At 36.7% G+C, this 23,859-nt stretch overlaps 1 protein-coding gene across 2 annotated transcripts in view; it reads left to right on the top strand.

Annotated features, from left to right (window-relative positions):
* AP3B1 (adaptor related protein complex 3 subunit beta 1) overlaps positions 1 to 23,859 on the top strand; it is a 199,117-nt gene that overhangs the window by 95,000 nt on the left and 80,258 nt on the right. For both annotated transcript variants that reach the window (XM_063295553.1, XM_063295554.1), the window contains exons 14-18: positions 58 to 167; positions 12,625 to 12,801; positions 20,474 to 20,660; positions 21,605 to 21,735; positions 22,610 to 22,739. In XM_063295553.1, the coding sequence (XP_063151623.1) occupies positions 58 to 167; positions 12,625 to 12,801; positions 20,474 to 20,660; positions 21,605 to 21,735; positions 22,610 to 22,739 (735 nt within the window). The remainder of the gene's footprint in view (positions 1 to 57; positions 168 to 12,624; positions 12,802 to 20,473; positions 20,661 to 21,604; positions 21,736 to 22,609; positions 22,740 to 23,859) is intronic.

The following is a 23,859-nucleotide window of genomic DNA, read 5'->3' as shown; positions in this document are numbered from 1 at the left end:
ATTATTTGACTGTGATGCATACCTTTTAAAAACTGCTAATTCTCTTTATCTTACCAGAGATAGTAGTAGCAGAAAGCATAGTAGTCATTAAGAAGCTGCTGCAAACACAGTCAGCACACCATGGAGAAATAATTAAACACATGGCCAGGCTCCTTGACAGTATTACTGTGAGTACTGAGTATTTACATGATTATACCATGATGTTTAGACTTTTTTTTTTCTAAAATTCTCCTAGTTTCACTTGTTCAAGAGAATTGTCCTATAAATTATAATTTGTTGAATTCAGATCTGTGTATTCCATGTGCCTTCTGGAATATGGAAAATCATATATACATACATATACATATACATATACACATACACACACTATATAAAAGATAAAAAATCTAATGTTTTTTAAACTAAATTCCTTGACTATTTGAAATTAGAGACTGCAGTCAATGGATGGCAAAACAAATACAAAAAATATGCATGGAGAATGTATTAATACATTTCCAAACAAAACATTTTTCATAAGTTTATGAATGGCTCAAAAGTTTTGGCCTACCTATTAATAGTTATTTATTATTACTGCACAATAGCTATATTAATATTTATTATCCCCTAGTGCTTCAGATTAGATTTGGAAAAAGTGCTTTGGAATACACAGTCAACACTACCTGCATCTCATTCAAGCAACATGTATGTTTCTAGGATCTGGCAGATGCAGAAACCATATCATCCTAAACAGTGATGCAGCTGCTTTAATGAGTTGCTGATAGGTACTGTGTTTCTGTTCTTGCATATTCTGAAGCGCTTCTTCCATGTCAAATTCAAAGCACTGCATATTCCTTTATCTTCTATTTTACCCACATAAGTTACATCATCACTAAAGTTCCTGTAATAGCTTGTATGGTCTTAAGGTCTAGCCCATCCTCCTCTTTGGGTTATTATTGAATGTTCTGTTATCTTGACCTCTAATTTACATTTTCTTATGGAATGACAGTTCTGCAAATATTCTATGCAAGCTGAAAATAAAAACGGTTTTGAAGTAGAGTTGCTGAGCAAATATCTTCTTGTCCTGTTTCCCTTAGCACATCTGAAATGACTTGTTAGCACTGTGGGACAAGTAAGGCTCCATATGCTCTGTATCTGATCAGTTACATTGATTTAGTAATGTATGGGGATTGAATGAAAAGTAACGCCTCCCCCTTCATAACTTTAGTTTAAATAGGGATATTTTAATACATGAAACAGGAAAATAATCCTTGAAACCAGCTCTTTTGTTACCCATGTTTACTTCCCTACAGAATCAGTACCATTCACTACACACTTCTGCCAGTGATGGAAAATCTTCTTACAGCTGTCACAAAAGAACCTCACACATTGTCTCTCTCATAAAGGCCTTTCCACCTCTTGATTTGAGTCAAACAAATGCCCACAAAGATTCAATTCAGGGAAAAGGTGGAAGTCACATGACACCATGACTGGAGCTTCTAGTGTATCAATACTACAATCTCTTGGCAACTTAACAACATTAAAGGCATTACAATACTTTTAATTCAATCCTTGTATATGTATGTATGAGTCTGCAGTGTTTTTAATACACCAATAGTGATAGTATATTGTATATATTGCATATAGTCCTTAATGTATGTTATATCTGAACTATATTTTATATATATGTATATATATTCTTTTCAAAGGAATTTGGATTTGAAAAAAAAAACAGTCTGTATGGGACAAAACGTGGTTTGATTTCTCCTGTGAAATGCAATTTTACTTCACAAATAAATCTAGACAAGGCATAAATGGTTATGTTTACTTTAGTGTAAACTTAAGTCAAAGTTACTTCTGTTCACAGAAGTTTTGCTATAGTTATGATCATTTTGATCATGATATATTTCTCATGGCTTCTGGCAAATAAGCATTTGCTTTGTATTGATTACATTCTGTATTAATGCATTGCAGCAGAGTTGTATTCAGGTTTATCTTGAAAAACCTGCATCTTATTGAAGCAAACAAGATGACTAAATACCATACTTCTGAAATATAAGGATTGTTCTTAAAAATCTCATATTATAATATGAAGAGTAGCAAAATATACTCAGATATATCTGCTTTTTATCTGAGATTCTATGCCATCACCGTAATTTCTCAGTTAAATAGGAAGTATATTAGATGCTTTATGTGACAAATGTTACATCTTGTTTGTTCCTGGTTTAGATGCTTATTTCCTTCATTGATAAAGCCACTATATAATCCAGAGGTTTGAAAAACACTCTTTAATTACTTGCTTATGCAGTCTAGAATATAAAATAACAGACAGTACATTTTATAATCCTGTTTGATCTTTGAGGATAATACAAAATAGAAATGTATACTAAATGTATTATTTTCTGTATTCTTACACATTCAAAGTCCCCACTTACATAATACAGGAAAAGCCAGGGAATGGATCAGCTTGCTTCCTATCTTTATAGCTTTGTGTGAATTATTTAATGAAGACAAGAGAAACAAGAATGTATCCTGACCTTTAAGATTAGATGGATGGATTAAATCTATTAGCTGGAGCATTCCTGAGCAGAGTTCTGGCCAGAGGATGCTTCTGCTCATGGATATGAGCAGCAAATATTTATTGTTTCTCCTCCCCCTCCCCCTTCCCCTTCTTCTCCTGATTTTCAGAGAGCATAAAGCTGTTACCAGATTTTGATGGAGGGGGAGTTACATTTTCCTACCATTTAGAAATCTCTGTTAAAACGAATACATTCTTGGAAGGGATTCTTCCATAAATGGCAAATAAAATCTAGATCCAAAGATTGTATTACATTAACTTATACCAATTTTATTCAAGTTTTATTGTTCCCACAGGGGTTATTCAACCTAGATTTAATGAAAATGATACATCATAAAACTGTTTTCTTATGATAGGACAGATTCTTTGTTGTATATTTGTATAAATGTATATATACAGGAAGCAAGTTACAGCCTTTCAAAAGCGTATCTGGAGCTGTTTAATACTATTATGTGATATGCCTTGTAGAATTATAACATTTGAATCAAAGTGCATAATGTAGTTCTTGAGATACTTTGTCTTAATATTTAAGTTACTCATATATTCTTATGTAGAAGTAACTTTAGTTCTGCAGGCAACTAGACCTTTTATACTTTAAAATTTAATGTAGCGCTCAATTACTATTCTTTAGCCCAATTTAAATGATAGTTTGGGAGTAAGGTCTTAATGCAGTGTAACCTTTGGAACATTAGAAATAACCCCATTCTCACTGTATACTAATGACATCAGTCTTGCCACATTTAATTTGGTAAATGGACTCAAGCATTTAAAACCTTCCTTGTCTAATAGATACCCAGTGCATCTTTACTCTGTCACTTTCTGTATCTATAAGGCTTTATTTTATGGATGTTTATCCATAGAATAATAAAATACAAAATTAAATATTGTAGGATATCTGTCTATAATGGATTGCTATTAGGAGCAATGTATACAGTAACCAGGCTTATGATGACATATGGTAGTGGCAGCTTTCTAGAGTGGCAGACCCTGGTATTCCTGATCAGATAGCGAATCTCCATGAGGTTAGAGGTTTTGAGCACAAAGTAGCAGAGATTTAATGACACTGTGAACGTAAGTGATAGTAAGATTACTTTCAAGATTGGGGGGCAGAATCTCTAGACCTTCTGAAGGACATCAAGAGGCTATCTTGTGATACATGGCTTAGACATTTTTGGCTCATTTTTTGGCTTTTCAGGAAGTTTTAAAGATGGAAGTAGAAGGTCTCAAACACCCCAAATTCAAAAGTATGGTCCCAAATTCAGCGATTTTGCCCCTGAGTTTCAATAGCATGATCTCAATAGGAGATTGCAAGAAGGCACATGTTGTTCATCCCCATTAAAAAGAAACACTGTACCAAAAGTGTTTCATCATAGTTTGGGGTTTTGTGGCAAGGCAGTAACTGTCCATGCCTGCTACTAAATTTCCTCTACCTTCCCTGAAGAGGGTCTGATGTTTCTTTGAATATTGTCTTCTTATAACAGATTCTCATTTCTATTTTTTCTAGATGGGTGTTCAAAAAGGGTGTCATACTAATATTACATCACAATCCACCACATTTGATCTTTGTTTAGAAAAAGAATTAATATCCTGAAGCACTATTGTAAAATTTGTCCTTTAGAACTCATTTTCTGATAGTGAAGTTCTGTATTACCAAATAATCTTGCTTGCTGGTTTTTGTGTGGGCTGTTTCTCTTCGCATGGTCAGTATAAAGGAACTTGGCAACCATTTTAGTTCTGTCTAGGCTCACATCTGCAGTTACCCAAGTTACATAAAATAAATAATTTATTCTGGGAATCTCAAAAGTATTGGATCTGTAAGTTCCTTTCTTAAATCCCAATAAAGGATACAGTATTGGAGAATACGTGCCACAATTTCCAAGGCACCAGTAACACAGGGACAGGTACCACTAAAGGATTGGTGCTTTGAAAATCTGTTCTCAGGGATGGATAAGAGAAATATATTTAAATGGGCCTTGATGAACAAAATTAAAGGTTTGGCAAAAGTAAGAGAACATAGATAATTTGGCCCTTTATAGTCCAAAGGAAAATATATGTCAAATTTGAAGGGAGAGGAGATTCCTTGATAGTAAGTTCTGGCGCTTGATATCATAAGGACATCAGAAAAGGGTTACTGTATGTGAGTTAATGTATTACAGATAAGAGCCTGGAACTTAGCAAGTTACAGAGTTCTTTTATATTGCTGTTAAGATGATAGCCCATCATTATTGATATAAGCAGAGTAACTGTATTCAGCTAATTCAGAGTCACTGGTCTGAGATGGGCAGCTATATAAATTGAATGTATGTAGGAATGAATGAATGAATAAATAAATAAATAATTTTATTTAAGTATGACACTCCAGCTGTAGGATCAGTTGCATTTTGTTGATTGGCCAAAGGTTATAATAAAATATTCAATAATTCACTTATATGGACAATATATCTACTTATTATGATGATTACTATTGCAGGTCCTGGCACAGTCGGAGTAGATGTAGTTACTTGAAAATAACAGTGTCTTGTATTTCTCAATTAGTTACAGGACTTTTTCCTTGTACTCACGTACAGTATAAACAGATTGCAACATTCTGTTTAATAACAGAGCCCCCCATTGTTGACAAGCTCAAATTCTTACATTTACTGTAGGTGTGGGTTGCCTGAAAGGCTCTGGCTTGTATTCTGACAGGATCTTCCACAGTAAAATATATCAGTGCTCCAATACCTGTACAATTTATTGTATTCTTACAAGGACTATTTAAGCTTCTATAATCTAGTAAAACCCATGGCATTTTCTACAATGTGCCAGTAATGTCAGATGAGACAATATGCCTAACAGTATTATGTGTTTATGGTACTAGTGAATCAAGGGAATTCATAACAGTAAGCCTGATTCCTTCATAACTAGTTTTCTGTTCCATAACTTTTCACAACCAGTTTGCATTAGAATAGCATATAAGCTTTGATTTAAAGTAGCACTTGCTGACCACAGTTAAACAAATTCTACCCATTCTGTTTTTTTGTAAATCACATTAGGAATATTTTCAGAGTTGATATCCCTGTGGATAGGGCAGGATATTGAGAAAAATGAGATTAGTGAACCAAAACGGTAAATGAGTTATGGCTCTTTTTTGTCTCACTATACATTTGAATATATTAATGGGTAACAGCCAGGATTCAAAGACTATATGAAAATCATTGTTTTCTTTGTTCAAGAGTTGCTATCCTCAGAGCAAGGGAGGAGTGTATATAGAACCCTTTTTCCTGATATATGTCAAGGGCTTTTTTTTTTTTTTTTAAGTATTATTTTCCAAGGCTGAAGTTGGATAAGTCACATCATGCATATGAGCAAGGCTGCAAGGTTTTTATTTTTTGTGTGTATGCTCAAAACAGTTCATCACTTGCCCTTGGATATTGAAAATTTGAGACTTAGGCTTTTGGGGCTACAGGTAGTATGTGGATACAGTAAATTAAATTTTGAGGCCCATTCCAGTTAGGCCTTAGTGAGCGATTAAAGTGCAATTTGGGGGCAGTAGGTACATATGAAATTGGTAATTGTTTAAAATGAATTTTACACTGTCATGAGAGGTGTAGACTGAATGAATGAAACAAAAGTTCATGTATATTTATGTTAATTTTATATTTTTGTAACTCATATTTGCATCATTTATTTATGACAACATAAAATCCATCGAAATTCATAAATACAACAGTAAAGAATCCAGGAGGCAGCAAAAATGATCAACTGCATGATTAAATAAGCAATCAAGTAAATAAATATTTGAGTACTTTTGTGAAATTTCAAGTAGAAGCTTTCAGTGGATGGGACAAGTTTTGCCCAGAACCTATCTCTGTGAATTGAGTCAAAAGCTGGTTTTAAATCAATAAAAGCAACATGTTTAGTATCTTTTTGACGTTAAGGTTATTTTTCTACTAGATAATCTAGTATAGATCATCTAGACTTGAACCTGGTTTGCTCCTGAGCCCAAACTTTGTCTTGGATCAACCAGTCAGTCAGCTTGGATCAACCAGTCAGTAAATACTTAGAAGTATAATTGGGCTGAAATTAGTTGGATTGTTTCTAGTTCCTTTCTTAAAGATTGGAACTGTGATAGAGCCTCAGGGATCTGGAGAGAATGGTCAAGGGAGATGCATCAAGAGGCAGTTAAAGAAGCTGATTAGTCAGAGTTAATTTTCAAAAACTCAGCCAGAATTAAGTCTCCCACATCAACCTTGCTGTTTTTCAATTGTGGAAGGAGTTTGTGGATCTTAATAGGGGCCACAATTGGCCACTCTGGAGTGTGAGCTGAGGACATTTTGAAAGAAATTGAATCACTTACATCAAAATAGCACATGATGGTGTTCAGTCCAGTTCTCAAGTAGAATTATCTAATTGGCCCAGCAAAATCTTTTAGGAAATAATGAGCAGTCAAATGCCAAAAAGTTAAAAGAGTTCTTAGCAGCATGGTCTCCTGTCATTTTGAGGTAGAAGACATAAAATCCAAGATGTATGTTTAAGATAAATGCACTCTCTCCCTGCAAGCTATTCTCCCCAATCCCAATAAAACAATATTCTAATTCATGTCAAATTGTCTCCTCCATATTGTCTCTTCTTGTTTTCCCTCAGGCATTAAATGAGGCTTCCAGAAACTAAAATGTTGCCTACCCCTTATTAACAACAAACAACAAATACCATGAACTTTAGATCAATTACTAGGATTAGATGATGATAGTTTTTTGAATTGTCGTATAAGTATTATTTGCCCAAACATGCACAGTAGCCATACGTTTAGTTAAAACACCTTTTGATATCTAGTCATAGGCTGACAGTCCTAAGTATTTTAGAACTCTCTGTAGAACTAGAGGATTTAATGAGCAATTTGCAAAATAATAAGCACATAGCAATTATTACCAATGGTTGCTAGACTTTACCATATTAGATATTGAAAAATATAGGGAGTCAAGGCATAAATAATTATCCAGTATATGAATATCAATATAAGGACATTTGGGCTTCTATATGTCACATTTCTGTGGATTTAGAATTACAGTTTAAAGACTGAGAAGAAGCTCCACCTCTGATGTGGCCTAGGTTTCCTCAAACCAATCCTGTGGTTGCTCATGGGAATCCAACTTTCTGGTGACAGAGTTGGCATCATCCAATGATCCTTGCATTGTGGCAGCTTCATTCATTTCCAGCAAAAGACAAAGGCACAAGTGGGCAATTGATTCCCATGAATTAGAGCAAGTGAAATGTTTTAAGTACTTTGGCATAGTATTTCAGTCCTCTAGGAAATTAACAGCCCAGGTAAATTATTCCACTTCTACTGCCTAAAAGAGCAGACTAGCAGTAACTAAATTTTATAGGTGACAGGGGGCAAATTACATTCCAGCAGCAATCAAACTGTTTATGGCTAAAACAGTTGCCCAACTATTATATGGGATACAACTTGGCCCATACAAACCTCAGGGCTTAGGAAACCATTTAGTCAAATTTCTTTAGGACTTTGTTTGGTACCCCAAAATGCAGCCCTAATGCTTGTAGCTAACATGCCAAGTATTAAGGCCCAGGCCTGGACCAGGATTCTAATCTCAGGGCTCAGAATCATGTTTGACCCTACAGGCCTGTTGCCTCTGCTGTTAGGCAGCTACCAATTTCATTGGCGCCATACCTGCAGTCTTGGCCTCCTGAATATTTAGACCAATTTTCCCTTGAGAAGGCCAAATCAATAGTAAAAAAGAATTAGGGACATTGATCACCAAAATAATATCACCAGTGCTCCTGAATTCTATCACCAAATGTTAGATAGCTGCAAGCCCTCTACTGCAGGTTATCTATACAATCTAACCCTAAGCAAATACATATGGGCCTTTTCCAGAGCCTGCTTTGATGCCTTCCCTTCAGCACAGCTGGTGGGAAGATTTCGTGGTACTCCTTATTTACAGAGACTTTGCCCTTGTGGATCCAGGGAGATAGAAACTCTTGCCCATGTCCTCATACGGTGTCCTTCTATGCTGCTCCAAGACATGCTTTGATCTCCCTAATCATCTCTAAATTTGAGGGTCATATTGTTAAATTTTATGTTTATTACTTTTGAGGAATGCTAACTCTATACTCACATATCAGGTGGACAAATATCTTTGTCAAGTCATACTGTTACACAAAACTTTTAATTAGATACAGGTAGTCCCTGACTTACGACCGTTCGTTTAACGACTGTCTGAAGTTATGACGGCCTCGGAGTGGGTGCTTTATGGCCTGCAAAGCACTGCTGAGCATCACAAAAGTTACACCACACCCCTCAAGGTCACATGATTGCATTTTGGGTGCTTGGCAACCAGATCACATTTACGACTGGTTGTGTCCTGACTTAGAGTCAAGTACCACACTGAGACAGTGATTGGTCTCTAGTGTTTATTGAAAGCTCTAGTAGTAAAAAAATCCTGCCGAACTGAAAGAGTGTGGGAAACCCGCACAGATAAGCCCAAAACTCAAGGCAAGTCTGCTCTGAGTTTCTTTGAAGGACAGTTCAAGGCCTCTAAACTACGCATGCGTTTTCCCCCCTGGAGAGGGCCCCCCTCCTGCTCACCATGACAGGTTGCAGCATCCTGCGGTCAGGTGATTGCACTTTGTGATTTTTTTGCCATTTCCTGGCAAATAATGCCCATTGGGGAAGCTGGATTCGCTTAACGACCCATGATTTGCTTAACAGCCACAGTGATTCGCTTAACAACTGCCGTAAAAATGGTTGTAAAATCAAGTCTGGTCACGTGGTGACTCGACTTACAGCCACGAGAAGTTACGATGTAAATTCTGGTCCCAATTGTGATTGTAAATCGAGGACTACCTGTTTTTTTTTTTTATGATCTTACTGTTTTCTTCTTTTCCCTGATAATGAATTGTTGTACCAAATTATTTCTCTTCTCCTACTGTAAAGGCTGATCAACAACCATAATAAAGAGATTTGTTTTGATTTGATTTGATAACTATTGATCGGTAGTAACGTTTAAGAACATGCCTGCACTCTTACATGTGTTACCAACTTTCTGTGTATTCCATTCACGTATTTTTCTGATTAAAAATAATTCATATATTTACCATAACAACCTAGTAACTTTTTTTAATAGAAGACTTGCTGAAAGTCTGAGAAAAATGAACTAGAAAGAGGTGCCATATAATTGAGTCTAGTCTGATTGAAAGATACTTTACTAGCAATGTAATTATGAGGATTGATTGACATGCATTTATAATACAAAAATTCATAAGCTGTGCATTTGTAGTGATTTGAATCATGCATACAGATACGTAAAAAACTATTTTTCGAGTGCCATCTGTGAGGGTTCTTTGCTTTCCAAGGACTAGACACACCACAGCGTAGCAAATCTGTACACAATGCTTTATTGCAGCACACACCTTCCCCAACAACAGGGTATTGCTGTGGGTCAACTCCACCCTTCTAGGACTTGCAAGTTTATTTTATTTTCTATTTATTGATCAAATTTGTCACCGCCCATCTCCTCTCACCAGAGGGACTCTGGGCGGGTTCTGTTGCTGCTGCTGTTGCCATGTAAATACGTCTTTAATACTCAGTCCTTTATACTCAGTCTTTTAATATTTAGTTCAAACAAAGGCCTCAAAGTCTATAAAGTAACATACTGTACAACCTTTGCCCTTTCCAAAAGTTCTTGCATTATAGTTGGGTTGAGGTGCTGCTTCTCTTCTGGTTGCTACTGAGCTTCCAGCAAAGCTCTAAGCTCTAGGCAGGACTCCCACCAGGATATGCTGCTCACCATAACTTGTGATCTTGGAGGTTAAATGATAATCCTCTTGCCTGCTTGTAATAGTGCAACAGAGCTCTAATATTCTATGGGCTTTCAGGTGACTGAGCAAACCAGTTTTGTTAAGTTTTGTTGGGGTCCTGTTCTCTAGCACCCAAAAACAACCTAAATCCATGATTCTGGCTTACACAAGTAGATTGACAACTTGGATCTTACAATAACGTGCAAGCATAGATACTCCCTCTATTCCTCCGGTCAACACACAACTTTCTCATAAAAGCAATCAGAATGCAGTTGAAAAAGATAAGGCAATATTAAGACTTCCCAGTTCAGTCTGTTTTGTGAATTTGTTTTTATTCCTTCCTTGACAGCTGCTTAATCTATATTAACAGGAGGTGATTTCTGTTTATTAGTCTTCCACTCACAAACTGCTGATTGTACCGTACTTCCAATTTAATCCAACCTAGGAATCCCTTTCAAAGGACTTCAAGTTACAATTTTAAGAGATATAAACATACTGAAATGGAATTCCACTATCCATCTTTAACCCAGTGAACAGCAAAAGATCTTTTCTGAGTTTCCCAACATTCTGACTTCTTTTTAGATAGTAATGTTTTAACTCCACTTAGTATACTCCTAAGGCCTTTCACAGTATTTTCCGTTGGGCAATTTAGAACAGACAGCCAAGATTATCAGGGATTGGTTTGGGAGGAATTATAAAGAATTGAACATTCCTTTTCTTGATCTTTTGTTAGCACACCTTAGTTTTCTATTAAACTATGAATTTAGGCTGATTACCTGCAACTTTATAGGTGAATTGGCAAGAAATATAGGTGTTCTAATACTAAAATTTCTTGGTTGTGGTCTGTGCATTAAAATAGATTCAGAGGGGAAAAGGAGATCAGAGTATGTTTTGGTATAGACATCACACTTGTTGGCACATCCTTAAATCAGACATGCCTCTTGATAGGAATTGTTATTTCTGTAAAATCATTCATATATATATATATATATATATAGAGAGAGAGAGAGAGAGAGTGTAGAGTACTGTTTCAATGGCTGAACATTCGTATACTTATTTTTTCCCAATAGAAGTCTCTGCCAGGCCTCTCTGCCTATTTGTAGGGGGAAAAGTGCTTCTGTCACTTTTAGAGCACCCATATGGGCAGTAGGTTATTTTTCCCCTTTAATGAGTAGGAAGGAGAAAAACACAACTTATTCTAGAATGGTGCAGCCACCTTGGGCTTTTTTTTATATCAGTTTCCTTGAGCAATATATGGAAAGTTGTTACATGAGGTTCTGTGTCTTCCTTTGCTTAGAAAGTTTTAAACATTCTTCCAAAATTATCACTGTCACCCTTACATAAATGGGATTGACAAGTAATAGGAACCCCCCAAAAAATACAAAGGAAAAAACAGGCAGAATTTTTTCCACAGTAGGAAAATGAAGTGTTTTCCATCCCTCCCTCCCTGAGAACAGTTAGATAGGTGTCAGACCTTCCTAGGCTGTGGTCCTGCGCAGCCTTGTAATCATGCGCTACCTTCTACAACCACAGGATTGTATCTACATAATGGGTATCATGGCCCATTTCACTAGGAGTGCCCCTACTTCAGCTGTTTTCTCTACCAATGTTCTGTTAAGTGACAATATGCAGGAAAGCAGCATGGTCTTCAGTCTTTCTTTTCATAGGGTATTGCAAGCTTAATTTGCAAGCCTCTACTGTGGCTTTCCTGAGACAAGTCCAAAACATGTAGAAGGCAGTAGGTTAAGTTATTTGCTGATAACAGTATTTAAACGTGTATGCCATTTTAATTGACTCGGTCCAGATGGTTAACAGTACAGTAAAAATAGGGAGTTCATTGCTTAACTTTGCTTCTGCTTTGTAATTAACATCTTTTTTCACTCCCATCACTTTAAGAAACACTGGAAATGTGCATTGCCAGAAGCCCAGTATAATTATCACAAAACATTTTCTGATCCATCATTTAAAGAAAGTTGTTTTAACGTGGGTATCAGAACTATTTTCTTCTAAAGTAGTACAGAAGCCTGTTTTAAGCTAAACGACTAATCTCACTAGCAATTTCAATTACTTAATCTCTAACTATTTGGAAAGCTCCTTAGAAAAAGGTCACAACTAGCTGTAAATAATTATTTGGTAAATTCAAAGTGGTTAAAATATGTGAAGATTCTCTGTAAGTTATCTCAAGTTGTTACTAGTATACCATTAGAGAAGCAATTTCAAAAATGCATTTAATAAGGTAATAAATTGTTATTTTAATTGATTTATTGCTTAAGGTTCCTGTTGCAAGAGCTAGCATTCTTTGGCTCACTGGAGAATACTGTGAACGAGTTCCGAAAATAGCCCCTGATGTTCTAAGAAAAATGGCCAAGAGCTTCACTGTGGAAGATGATCTTGTAAGGCTGCAAATTTTAAATCTTGGAGCAAAATTGTATTTAACCAACTCAAAACAGGTAAGTTTGAAATACCATTGATGTGTGAAATCACAAACATAAATTGAACTGAACAGAACATTGAATAAGTGGGACAGCCATTAATAAAATTAAATGTTAAGCTTTTCTCTTGGTTAGCCTGACTTTGGAAATCATACAATTAAAGCCCACAGTCATCACTTTAATCTTCAGAAACGTATAACCAATAGCAAAAATCTGGCCTTCTATTAGGGCCTACCTTGATAAGTGTCTTTTAAGACTTGCTTTGTTCAAGCAGGAATAGCTGAAATTCACCAGTTCAGAACTGCATCCTTTGTGAGACAAATTTCTGCAAATGTCTCAAGGCATGTAATTTCCATGTTAATTGGATAAATTTCCATTTAAATTTCAAATATTACCAATAACCAAAAGTCCTTCACTTGTGTCAGTGACGTTGATGATGGTTCACGTCTAATACCCTGGCTTTCTTTTCATCTGTGTCCTGGACACACTTCCTTTCCATCCCTTATGGTCTTAAAGATTATTGTTTTGTTGCTCCTGCTTAAGTGCGGGGTCTGCTTGTTTTGCATTGCACTCACCTAGTATTTATAGTTAAGCTTAATCAGTGCATGATGTGGCAGATGATTTTGTTTTTCAGCCAGCTTGTTGCTGAGCTTGACATTGATTTGGGCTGAGAGGGAGTGACTGGCCCAAGGTAATCAAGCTGGCTCTCAATGGCCTTGAAGATATTGTTCCATACTGTTTTAAATGTGGCATGAAACAATTTCCTTAACAGACATTTGCTATGCTTATTGTGACTGAGTGATAGGCATATGTCACAAACTGTTGGATGGCTGTAGGGTACTTCTAATGCAGTTTTTGTATCACCATAAAGTACAGGTTTGCTTACCTGTAACAATAGATTTTTTGAGGATCATCTGTGAATTCATGCCACTCGTCTTTTATTCCCACCCAGACTTGAGTATGACGTGAGGAATTCAGATAAATAACCGGATTACTTTTGAGCATTAGCTTTGAAGGCGCCACAAAAGGTTCAGCCCTAGAACATTCTAAGTGATTTGCACAGAAGACACCATATGTATAAATGCACATATGTATCTTTGAAGTATAATAGTTGCAGGTAACCAACTTGTCTTATTTTGGCTTATCCTAATGTGCAGACCCATGGACAAACCCATCAGTTATGGCATAATATCTATGTATGTATGTATGTATATGTATGTATGTATGTATGTATGTATGTATGTATGTATCAAATTTTGCCACCGCCCATCTCCCCCCAAGGGGGGATTCTGGGCGGTTTATAATAAAAATAAAACATTAAAATATAACAATACATACATAAACATCAAATACAAATATAAATATAGAGTAAAAAAGATAGACTAAAATCTAGATGGTGTTGACGGTTTTAATGCCACTCATGTATATCTTAGGCCATCTTAGGGTGCCAGCCATCCCCAGGAGTGACTACTTCCCCTCCCACCCCAAGGAAGCTGGCAAAACCAGGTCTTCAGTTGCTTTTGGAAGGCCACAAGAGATGGGGCTTGCTGTACCTCTGGGAGGAGGATATTCCAGAGCGTGGGAGCTGCTGTAGAGAAGGCCTCCCTCCTGGAACCTGCCAGATGCAATTCTCTTACCTATGGGCCCGCAAATTATTAAATGTAAACTAAGTAATTATGCTTGCAAGGGCAGTGGATCTATTAGGATGGACTACCCTAATTATCAATGGATCTTGAGAGTTTTTAGGATAGTGGGGAAATTTCCCTATGATTTGCTGGGTAGTTCTATCTCATGCATTGTCCGACTCTGTCGTAAAGAGTCAACAAGACTGTTAGATGCAATTGCTTCTGTGAGGATTCTCTCCAGTTACCGTCTCCTCATTTGAAGAGCAAGTGAAGAGATGCCTGTAGTAATGATAGTGAAATACTAAGACTGTATATGTTGAAGAACATGTACAAGCTCACATTCAGCCCTGCAAGGTAGTGATTAAGAGTGGCGAAGCATGTATATGGGTCCATACTAATTGGGATATACAAGTGCAGTTTGCTGTGATGTTTTTGCAAGTTTTTTCAGGGATCTTGTGGAAATCCACAATATTAGTTCTACCATCTTTGGATTGTATACATGCTCAGCCTAGAACCTCCTGGGGTCTGTGGGGCATGTGTGACTAGATGTAATGAATGTCTCTTTGAGGGAGCGTGAAGGGCCATCAGCCTTGAAAGAGACAGTTGTCTTGAAGAAGCCTTTCTTGATCCAGCTGTATTAGATGTCTTCCACCCAGTCTCCAGTCTTCATTTTTTGGGAAGATTCTGGAAAAGGTGATTGGGAATCAGCTGCAGAAGATGCTAGAAGAAGTGGAATATCTGGATCCCTTGCATCAGGTTTCAGGCCTGCACACATGGGACAGAAATTGCATTGGTTGCTCTGATGGATTACTGTGGGACCTGGTTGGAGGAACTGTGCCTCTCCTGGTCTTTTTAGACCTCTAGGTAATATTCAGTACCATCAACCATGATATTGTTCTGCACCACCTGCAAGAGTTGGGGTGTAAGGGCACCATTTTACAGTGCTTCTGCTCCTACCTGAGTAGGTAGTTTTAGTCACTAGTAATGAGAGGAATGGTTGAATTCATGTTGTTCCAATATGAAGTGTTACAGGACTTGGACATCTCCCCATGTTATTTAACATATGTATGAAAGTGCTAGAAAAGTCATCCATTGGTTTGGAGTGAGATACCGTCAGTATGCTAATGACAGTCAACAATACATTGCTACCCCAGAGATGCTGTGGTGGTCCAGATCCAGTGTCTGAAAGTGGTGACTGGATGTGGCGAACAAGCTTAGAAAATGAAGTTACTGTTTGTCTGTAAACATTTTGGCTGTTTGGAGATAATGATTCCAATTATAGTTTTAGTTGGGGTTATATTCCAGAGAAGCAGGTCTATGACTTGGGAATTCTCCTGGACTCATGGCTCCTGGTAAAATAGGTATGCATTCTCTCTGGTTTATAATTAGGAAATTAGAAGGAGAGGAGTTCTCCACTTCCAATTTTTTAAAAAATGACTGCTTTTCCAAAGGAGAAAGAGGCCTATCCAAAATCTTGTGTAAAAGTAAAGACCAGGACACAGTTCTGTTGGAGCACAGATTGTTTATTAGGAAACTGGAGGTAGCTAAAACTAACCTGAAGAGGCAAAGATGCATACATAACTCCATATAGGGTTATATATTTGAGTTATGATTGGATGTAATAGCATTTTATGTGACAGTGAGGTCAGATATGGGGTGGATTCTATGAGGCAATGGGGTGGAATTTGAAAAATAATGGTCCACTGAAAGAACAAAGAGGGATTATAAAATGAGCAGACCCACAAAGAGGCGGGTAGATCAGCAGTATTCCCCAGTGGGCCATTTGGTGAATTTTCCATCTCTCCCTTCATAGCAAGGGCCATGAAAACACCCAGTATGAATTTTTCTGGCAAGTCCAAATAAACTTCATCTGGGCTGCAATAAAATGTAGTAGCTAATTTACATAAAAGATCCTGTCCCCACAGGCTCATAGGGGTGTGATCACTTAGAAGGATGGCATGATCAGCAGTCAGAGGACCCAGCTGTATCCTCATGGGATCAGGAAGGAGCAAGAAATAGGTTTCCTTCTTACCCCTGCTGTTGGACAGGTTTTCCAAAAGGAAAAGTTTGCAAAAGTGAGTAAGTTGCACTGGTTTCTGGCATGTTCTGGACAGACAGAAACAGAAGGGACCAGTTTAGTCTGCGGCAAAAGTACACACTCATTGCTAGCAAAATTGGGGCCCCAACTGTCGTAATAGAAAATATCAGGATTATAGTTTTCCTCAGGTATGGTGGATTCCTCCCTTGTGTGTGAAGTTTGAATAGCCCCAACAGACCACAGAACCACTGTACAGAGTGGTAAAAAGAGTCTTACCAGATTTTGAACTGAATTATGGCAAATGATGGAGGTGACAGAGCTATAAGTTGTCACTGCTTCTGCATCTACTTCCTTTATACATCCCAAAGTTCCAAAACTCTAAGCAGTTTCAAATGCGCATCTTCAAAACAGACACACAGATGTGGCAAAATTCTGAGAGCAAAGGTTCTGTTAAGCAGAAACTAGAACTCCCTAGTGCAGGGGTTCCTAAACTTTTTGCCATCATGCCTCCCTTTAGTATAATCTTAATGTACACACCTTCCCTAAAAAAGAACAGAAATGAACAATGAAAACAATACAATGAAATTTGAGAAAGGTAGATTTACTGTAACTATGTAACTAAAGGGTTCTTCACACCTCCTCTCGACTCTGTCTGCATCTCCTCAAGGGAGGTACGCCACACAGTTTGGGAAACCCTTCCCTGATGGATTTTGCATAGGCATGCTATTTGTGTAAGGGTTCGTTGGCCCAAGAGCCATAAATAACCTGCATGCGCTCAGAATTTTCATAGCCAGATCTGTAACCTGGATGATGCCTGCTGTATCCTGGGGTCCTGAAGCATTGATGGTTCCCAGCATGCAGGGTTGTGTTGTCTGCCACCCTAGACTCAGAGCATCTCCCATTGCAGACCCTGCACCCAGAACCCCCCCTGCTGTAGGCACAACGGAAAGTCCGCTTGGCATGTCCCTGGATCCAGTGTTTTCCATGACGGAGAGTTTCATGTGAACTCATACAATGAAGGATTGACAAAGTTCAAACCCTGGTTGGGCAGGGAGCCACAGTCTCACCAATTTGTACCTCTGGAAGAATGCCTGATGTGTGGGGCAGAAGTGCTTGCCACCACCTCTGTTTTTCTGACTCTTCCAATGCTGACACCAAATTATAGGTGAACTATAGGAATAATAATTTTCTCCTCTCCCACAAGTTTTTCCAAGGGTTCATTTCAAACCAGAGGTCAGCACACAATTGCTGTTGAAGCACACAGATTGTTTATGACAGTACCAGAGGTAGTTAAAGCCAGCCTAAAAGAGCGAGGAGGCAATTCCTATGTCTAGATTTATGCAAACTAGTGTATACAGTTGATAGGATATGATTGGATATAATAGTATTTTATGTGATGGTGAGGTCAGATACGATTTCTCTGAGGTGATGGAGTGGAGTTACAAAAACAGTGGTCCATGGAATGAACAAAGAGGGCATTCTGTGAATGAATCTTGAACTGTCCTTGGTTCCCAGAGTCTGTGCTCATTTCCTAGTATCTTCTCCCAGCTTTCTCAGCATTCCATAGCCTGCTACATGTTTTTACGGCTGAGCTGACAGCGTTTATTGTTTCTCCAGTCCTTGGGAAGGTGATTAGGCAGTGGGATGTTTCTGCTTTATTTCATTTGTCCTAACTAGCACCATATTTTCTCCTGCACAGGATAGGGGCATTTACTGGGAAAGGATTTCTTAATTATTTGCAAGATCTTTCTTTCTGGCCTTATCACCTATGCATTGAACAAAACATTGTCAAGAGGCAATTATTTATAAACCCTCTAATGTAATAATTGTATGTGAAGGCCATCAAAAATGTTATTTTATGTAGGTAGTATTGTTTTGAATTGTCTTTGCAGTAGTAGCAAAGGCTGGCCTATTGGTAATACTAGCCTGTATTTAACTGTGTTACTGTTTTTATGCCATTCATTGCATACAAAATTGAGACAGACTTGTGTGGATAGTAGTAGAAGACAGCATTTAAGTAGAAGATGAACAGCATGCTGATTCGGTGAAAGGTGCTGTTCAAACATAACCACAAATCATTTTCTTCAAGTTTGTTTTTTAAAAGCAGTGTTTCAGCGGTGTTGAGCCACATTCTCTTTATAGTAAGCTTGAATGTAATTGAAAGTCACTTGAATATCAGTAGTAAGATGAAGTCTCCCTTGAGCTGAGCTCGATTCCTGGTGACCTTGTTGGTGCCATTGCCTTTCCCCCTCAATTTTTTTTTTTAAATTTCCCAATCTAGTTTACAACCCTGGAATTACTTGATGATCTCTCACTGAAGTACTATCCAGATCCAACCCTGCTTAATTGTATCAGTCAGCTAAGCCCAGCTCAATATTATTATTTAGGATAGTCATTTAAAAATTAACCCAGCAGAGGTACCATTTTTGAAAATGGCCACTACTATCAAATACTGTTAAACTTGAGAATTACACAGGTTTATACAGTGTGATAAACCAGGTTTTATTGAAGTTTCATGCTTCTGTTTTCAAATGGACATTTCTCCACTTTAGTGGTCCAGCTGTGTCCTTTTAGTGAGAGTGAAAATGGGTGGAAGAAGGAGTGCAAGAGTAAAAAATGGCTCCCAATTCAATTTGACTTCAGTAGAACTGGCAGTCAGGACAGATGTAGCAGCTTTGACTTACTGTGGTGTTCCAGTACTAAACAGCACTGAAATTACCAGGGTTTAAGGAATATTGGCCTCAAGATTGCTCAACTACTAGCAGATAAAGTGATATCCCATTGGTCTCTTTTAATACTACTTGGTAGTTAAACCAATCAGCCTGCAATGGGCAAATTATATCTACTGTATTTGTTGAGCTGTATTGCTTAAAATGTTAAATTTCAGGAATAATTACAGAGTTGCAAAATAATAGATGTATATGTTGTATAAATATGTCATATATTCATATAACTATATTGTACCTTCATAACTTTTTCTGAGAAATAATATGTTTATTCATCAGAATATAATTCTGTGCCCTGGAAAGATGTTTCTTTAGAAAAGATTTTCAGATCAAATAATGTACATAGCTTATCACAAACAGAATAAATATAATACTTTGTATATTTTGTGTTTAAATGATGTAGTATTTTCAATTGTTATCAACTGTATTTTGTAGATATCTGCTGAACCAAATATACAGTATATGCAGACTATTTGTGTATTTCCGATGGTATTTTATTATGCAAAATTTAAAGAGTATGCTTTGAATAATTTTAGTAATTAATATTTCTACATCAAATTAGAGAATCTGGTTATGCTGTAAAAAGCTAGGGTAATATAACTTGCTTTTATGTATATAAATGACCAATATTATCCGAGGCTTTAAGCTGTGAGAGGAAAAATGGAAGAAGTCTTTTATCCTGGTTTTTAGAGGGCATCAGCAGCTTGCTTTTATGAAAAAGTAACAGCTAAATGCACTGCAAATAATTTGCAGTAATCCAGTTCAGTGATTCATGTGTCTGCTTTAATGGGTCATAATTCAGAGTAAAGTAACTGAGTGCAGTCAGAGTGCAGAGACGGCTTGTGCCAGGGACAGTATCTCTTCATAAAACACACCTCAGCAGAAGCAGTTTGCCAGCCTCCTAATACCCTCTGATGTTTTGATGTCCTGCATATTTTTCCGATTAAGTTTTGAGTGCCATGTTTTTAGTTGTATTTCCACATTCATTATTCTCACGTAGGCCCTTCAGCGGGTTTGCCATATATGATTATTTTTTTAATGATGCCTTTCTTTCCACTTCAGCAGTTTAATAATCTAGCACATGGCTGCTTCTCAGTACTCAGCATTCACCTCCCCTACGCAGAAGAGGACATGTGCTTTGGCTTCAAAATTCCATTTACTGCTTTCGAAATGCATATTCCCTATGGAACAACATTTGTTTGACATAACCATTCATTTTTATTACCTTTTTAAATATGTTTATCCAGAGTTATCAATAATCATAAATAACTTGTATTTTCTTCTTGTCCTGTTTTTCACAGACAAAATTGCTTACCCAGTACATATTAAACCTCGGCAAGTATGATCAAAGCTACGACATCAGAGACCGAACAAGATTTATTAGGCAGCTTATTGTTCCAAACGACAAGAGTGGAGCTTTAAGCAAATATGCCAAAAAAATATTTCTGGCACAGAAGCCTGCCCCACTACTTGAGTCACCTTTTAAAGGTATGCCAGCTACATTTTCTATCTAATGTTAGAGACATTTATCTGTTATTTATATATTTAAATTACCAAGTGGTCAGCTTAAAAAATAGTATATAAACAATATGATCTCAGGTTTTCAGTTTTTAAGAAAGCAGTCAGAATTGTAAGTTGTTTGGTAGTGTGAAATATAATTAAAAAACTGGAAATTATATATGATTTAAATGTTTGTTTTTATATATAGTATACATTTCTGAAAAAAAAAACCCATAATTTGTGCTAAGCGTAGTCGTGTAGAAAATATCTTTAGCTGCTTACAAGACTTCTGACTTCATTTTGGATTATTCATTATACTTCTGATTGAGTAACATGACACTACAGTCCCTTCCAGATTCATGTATCTTGGTGTATCAGGATTACTTATGCTTTTCTTGTAAATTGTTGCATAGAGAAGGATGCAATGTGGTACCTTCTCCATTGCTCTCTAACTAATTCTAAAAATCATGCAATGGTAATTAGTAATTTTGTCATGTTCATTTTCTGCTTTCTAAATTTTCACATACTTTGCTGTATTAATCCTACTTTAAATACTGAAAGCAGCACTTCTTCTGAAAGAAAAACTATTAACATTCTGGATGTGTTTGTGCCAAGACATGTATATGGATTATTTAACTGTGCTGTCATTCTTAATATTCACAGTAAAGTAATTTTTAGAGAAGCTACATTTCAGATCAACACCTCTAAATGCACTGACTGATTAGCTTTTTTATTGACCATTATGGGGAAGATTATTGTAATCTATGGACTGGAATCAGTTTTTTGACCTATGAAGAGCTTCTTGTTTATATTTATTCCATGACATTTGAAGTAATGTAATGCCAATTACTTTTAGTCCTGATTAAGAATGCTCTTTATGATACAGAGCTCATGTGTATACTTTTCATCTTTCCTTCTCCACCCTCAAATAGATAGGGAGCACTTCCAGCTTGGTACTTTGTCTCATACTCTGAACATGAAAGTCTCTGGCTATCTGGAATTGTCTAATTGGCCGGAGATTGCACCTGACCCTTCAGTGAGAAATGTAGAAGAAGTTGGGTTGGTATGTTGACTTTTCAAAATAACATTTTATACATTTAGAAACTAGAAATTGTGAATCTATCTGGCTACATTTTTTTTCAGAGTTTCAAGTTTATTTTAATAAACATAATTGAAAAATAAGGTTTTTTTGCTCTAAATAACTACTTTGAAATTCTCTTTATTACTCTGCTGAGGGTCAGTATGTATTCTAGCATTTATGTTCTATCTGAAACTTTTCATCCAACTTCACTTGCTCATGGTTAAGTACTCCAGCTAATTCAGCCTTCCCAATTTAATTAGTAAGGTGTTTAGGATTAGCAAACCATAATGGCTATTCCTAGATAATTGCAACTGCCACTTCTAGCTTTATCCACAGCATTCCCAAAATGCTGACAAATTGCATAAGAAAAGTAGTCTGTTTTGCCATTCATTGGAGATTGTCACTCACTGCACATCCTAAGAAGTTCTGTTAGGACTATGGTCTCTTCCCTCAACACATCAAAACAAAACAAAACAAAACAAAAATGCTTCTGGGAGCAGAAATAAATGGAAGGATATGTGTTGGATTTTTATTACTGCCATTGTTACTGTTGTTTTTAATGATCTTATTACCCAAAATAGTATTTTCAGGGGCTTGCAGAAAACTAGGTAATGCAGTTTACTCTAAACAGGTTCTGCTGTTGAAAAGTGTGTTTCTTAAACATTTATTGTAAAATGGCCTATAAATTTAATGATGTTAATATTTTGTAATAAATAGTAGTAGAGCATTAAGTAAAAATTTCCATATTTTTGCTCCAAATTACTGTGTACATAAAAAGTAAAAAAGAGAGCTGTAAAGTGTGGATAAGTATAAATATCACTACTTCAACTGTATAAACCTGTCCATTTATAAACAGGCAAAAGAATGGGCTTACCTACAAGGAAAGGCAAAACAAGAAACCATTGAAAAATTCTACCCCGAATCTGACGAAGAAGAGGAAGATGTTAATGAGGAAAGTGATGATTCTTCTAGCAGCAGTGAGAGTGGTATGTTCTCCTCAGTCCTCTCCCAGGTTCTTCCTACTCATTTCACCTCCCCCAGAGCACTTTCTTTCTCCCCCTTTCCAATCTCCTCTTCCCCATACAATGTATTTTCTTACCACTTTACTAGGTATTGATGCTGTTTCTTTCTTACCTTTACCATCACATAGGGCTTCATAGAAGCCTAGTAGATGAAGGGGCTGAGTAAGGCAGCAGCTTAAGTCTTTAAAAAAAAAGAAAATGTTCCAGTGCAGCTGTTTGGTGTGGGGGAGTGGACCAAGGAGAGGGAAGGGCCTTTTTAAGAAAAAGATGGGGGGCCCTTAGGGTTGTGGAGCTTTGAAACTACACTCAGTGCTCCAACACTAGCAATGCCACAGTATCTCATCCAGTTATATTACAGGTGAATGGTTTCAGCTTATAGGTAGTAGCAGTAGTTGCAGTCAACTGGCATAATAGGCAGTAGGACATACAGATACACCCAACATTTTTACTCTATTTTCTTATCTAAAATGCACCTTTATCTCATATATTCAAAAGTAAATGAAATAAAATTATTGCTCCCATATCATTATCCATAGAGGGACTTTCTTTAGGGGATTTGATTACAAGTATAAGTCACTTTGAGATTGATTTTAAAAGTAGAAAGTGGTATATACAGAAATTTTAAATAAATAACCTCAAATCTCTTCAATTCCACTTTCACATTGCCACGCTGGAATGTTAAGTGTTTGGCCCCCTTTAAAACAGAAAAAGAAAACTAATCATAAACAATAGCAATTATGAAATCCAAGCTCTGAAGTTTGAAGATTAATCTCTGAAGTTTGTACTCTGTTATTGGTTATACAGGTATTAAAGGGAATAAATGAAAAATGATAAATTGTCAGAGTACATATTTACTGGTACTTGTGGAAAACTCAATCTTTCCTTCTTACTTTCCAGAATATTGTTTTACATAATTATTAAGATACATTTTAGATTCTAATTATTGCTAATGTGCATATGTCTATTTGCCTCTATAATAAAATATTTATTATTTCAATTTATATTGCCGCCCAGAGTCATGAATTTGAGATATAGATAAATGGAAATAATGAATGAATGAATGGTTTGTTATTAATGTGGATCC

This window comes from Candoia aspera, chromosome 2 (genome assembly GCF_035149785.1).
Source record: "Candoia aspera isolate rCanAsp1 chromosome 2, rCanAsp1.hap2, whole genome shotgun sequence".
NCBI lineage: Eukaryota > Metazoa > Chordata > Lepidosauria > Squamata > Boidae > Candoia > Candoia aspera.
This window is presented reverse-complemented; position numbering and strand designations above follow the sequence as displayed.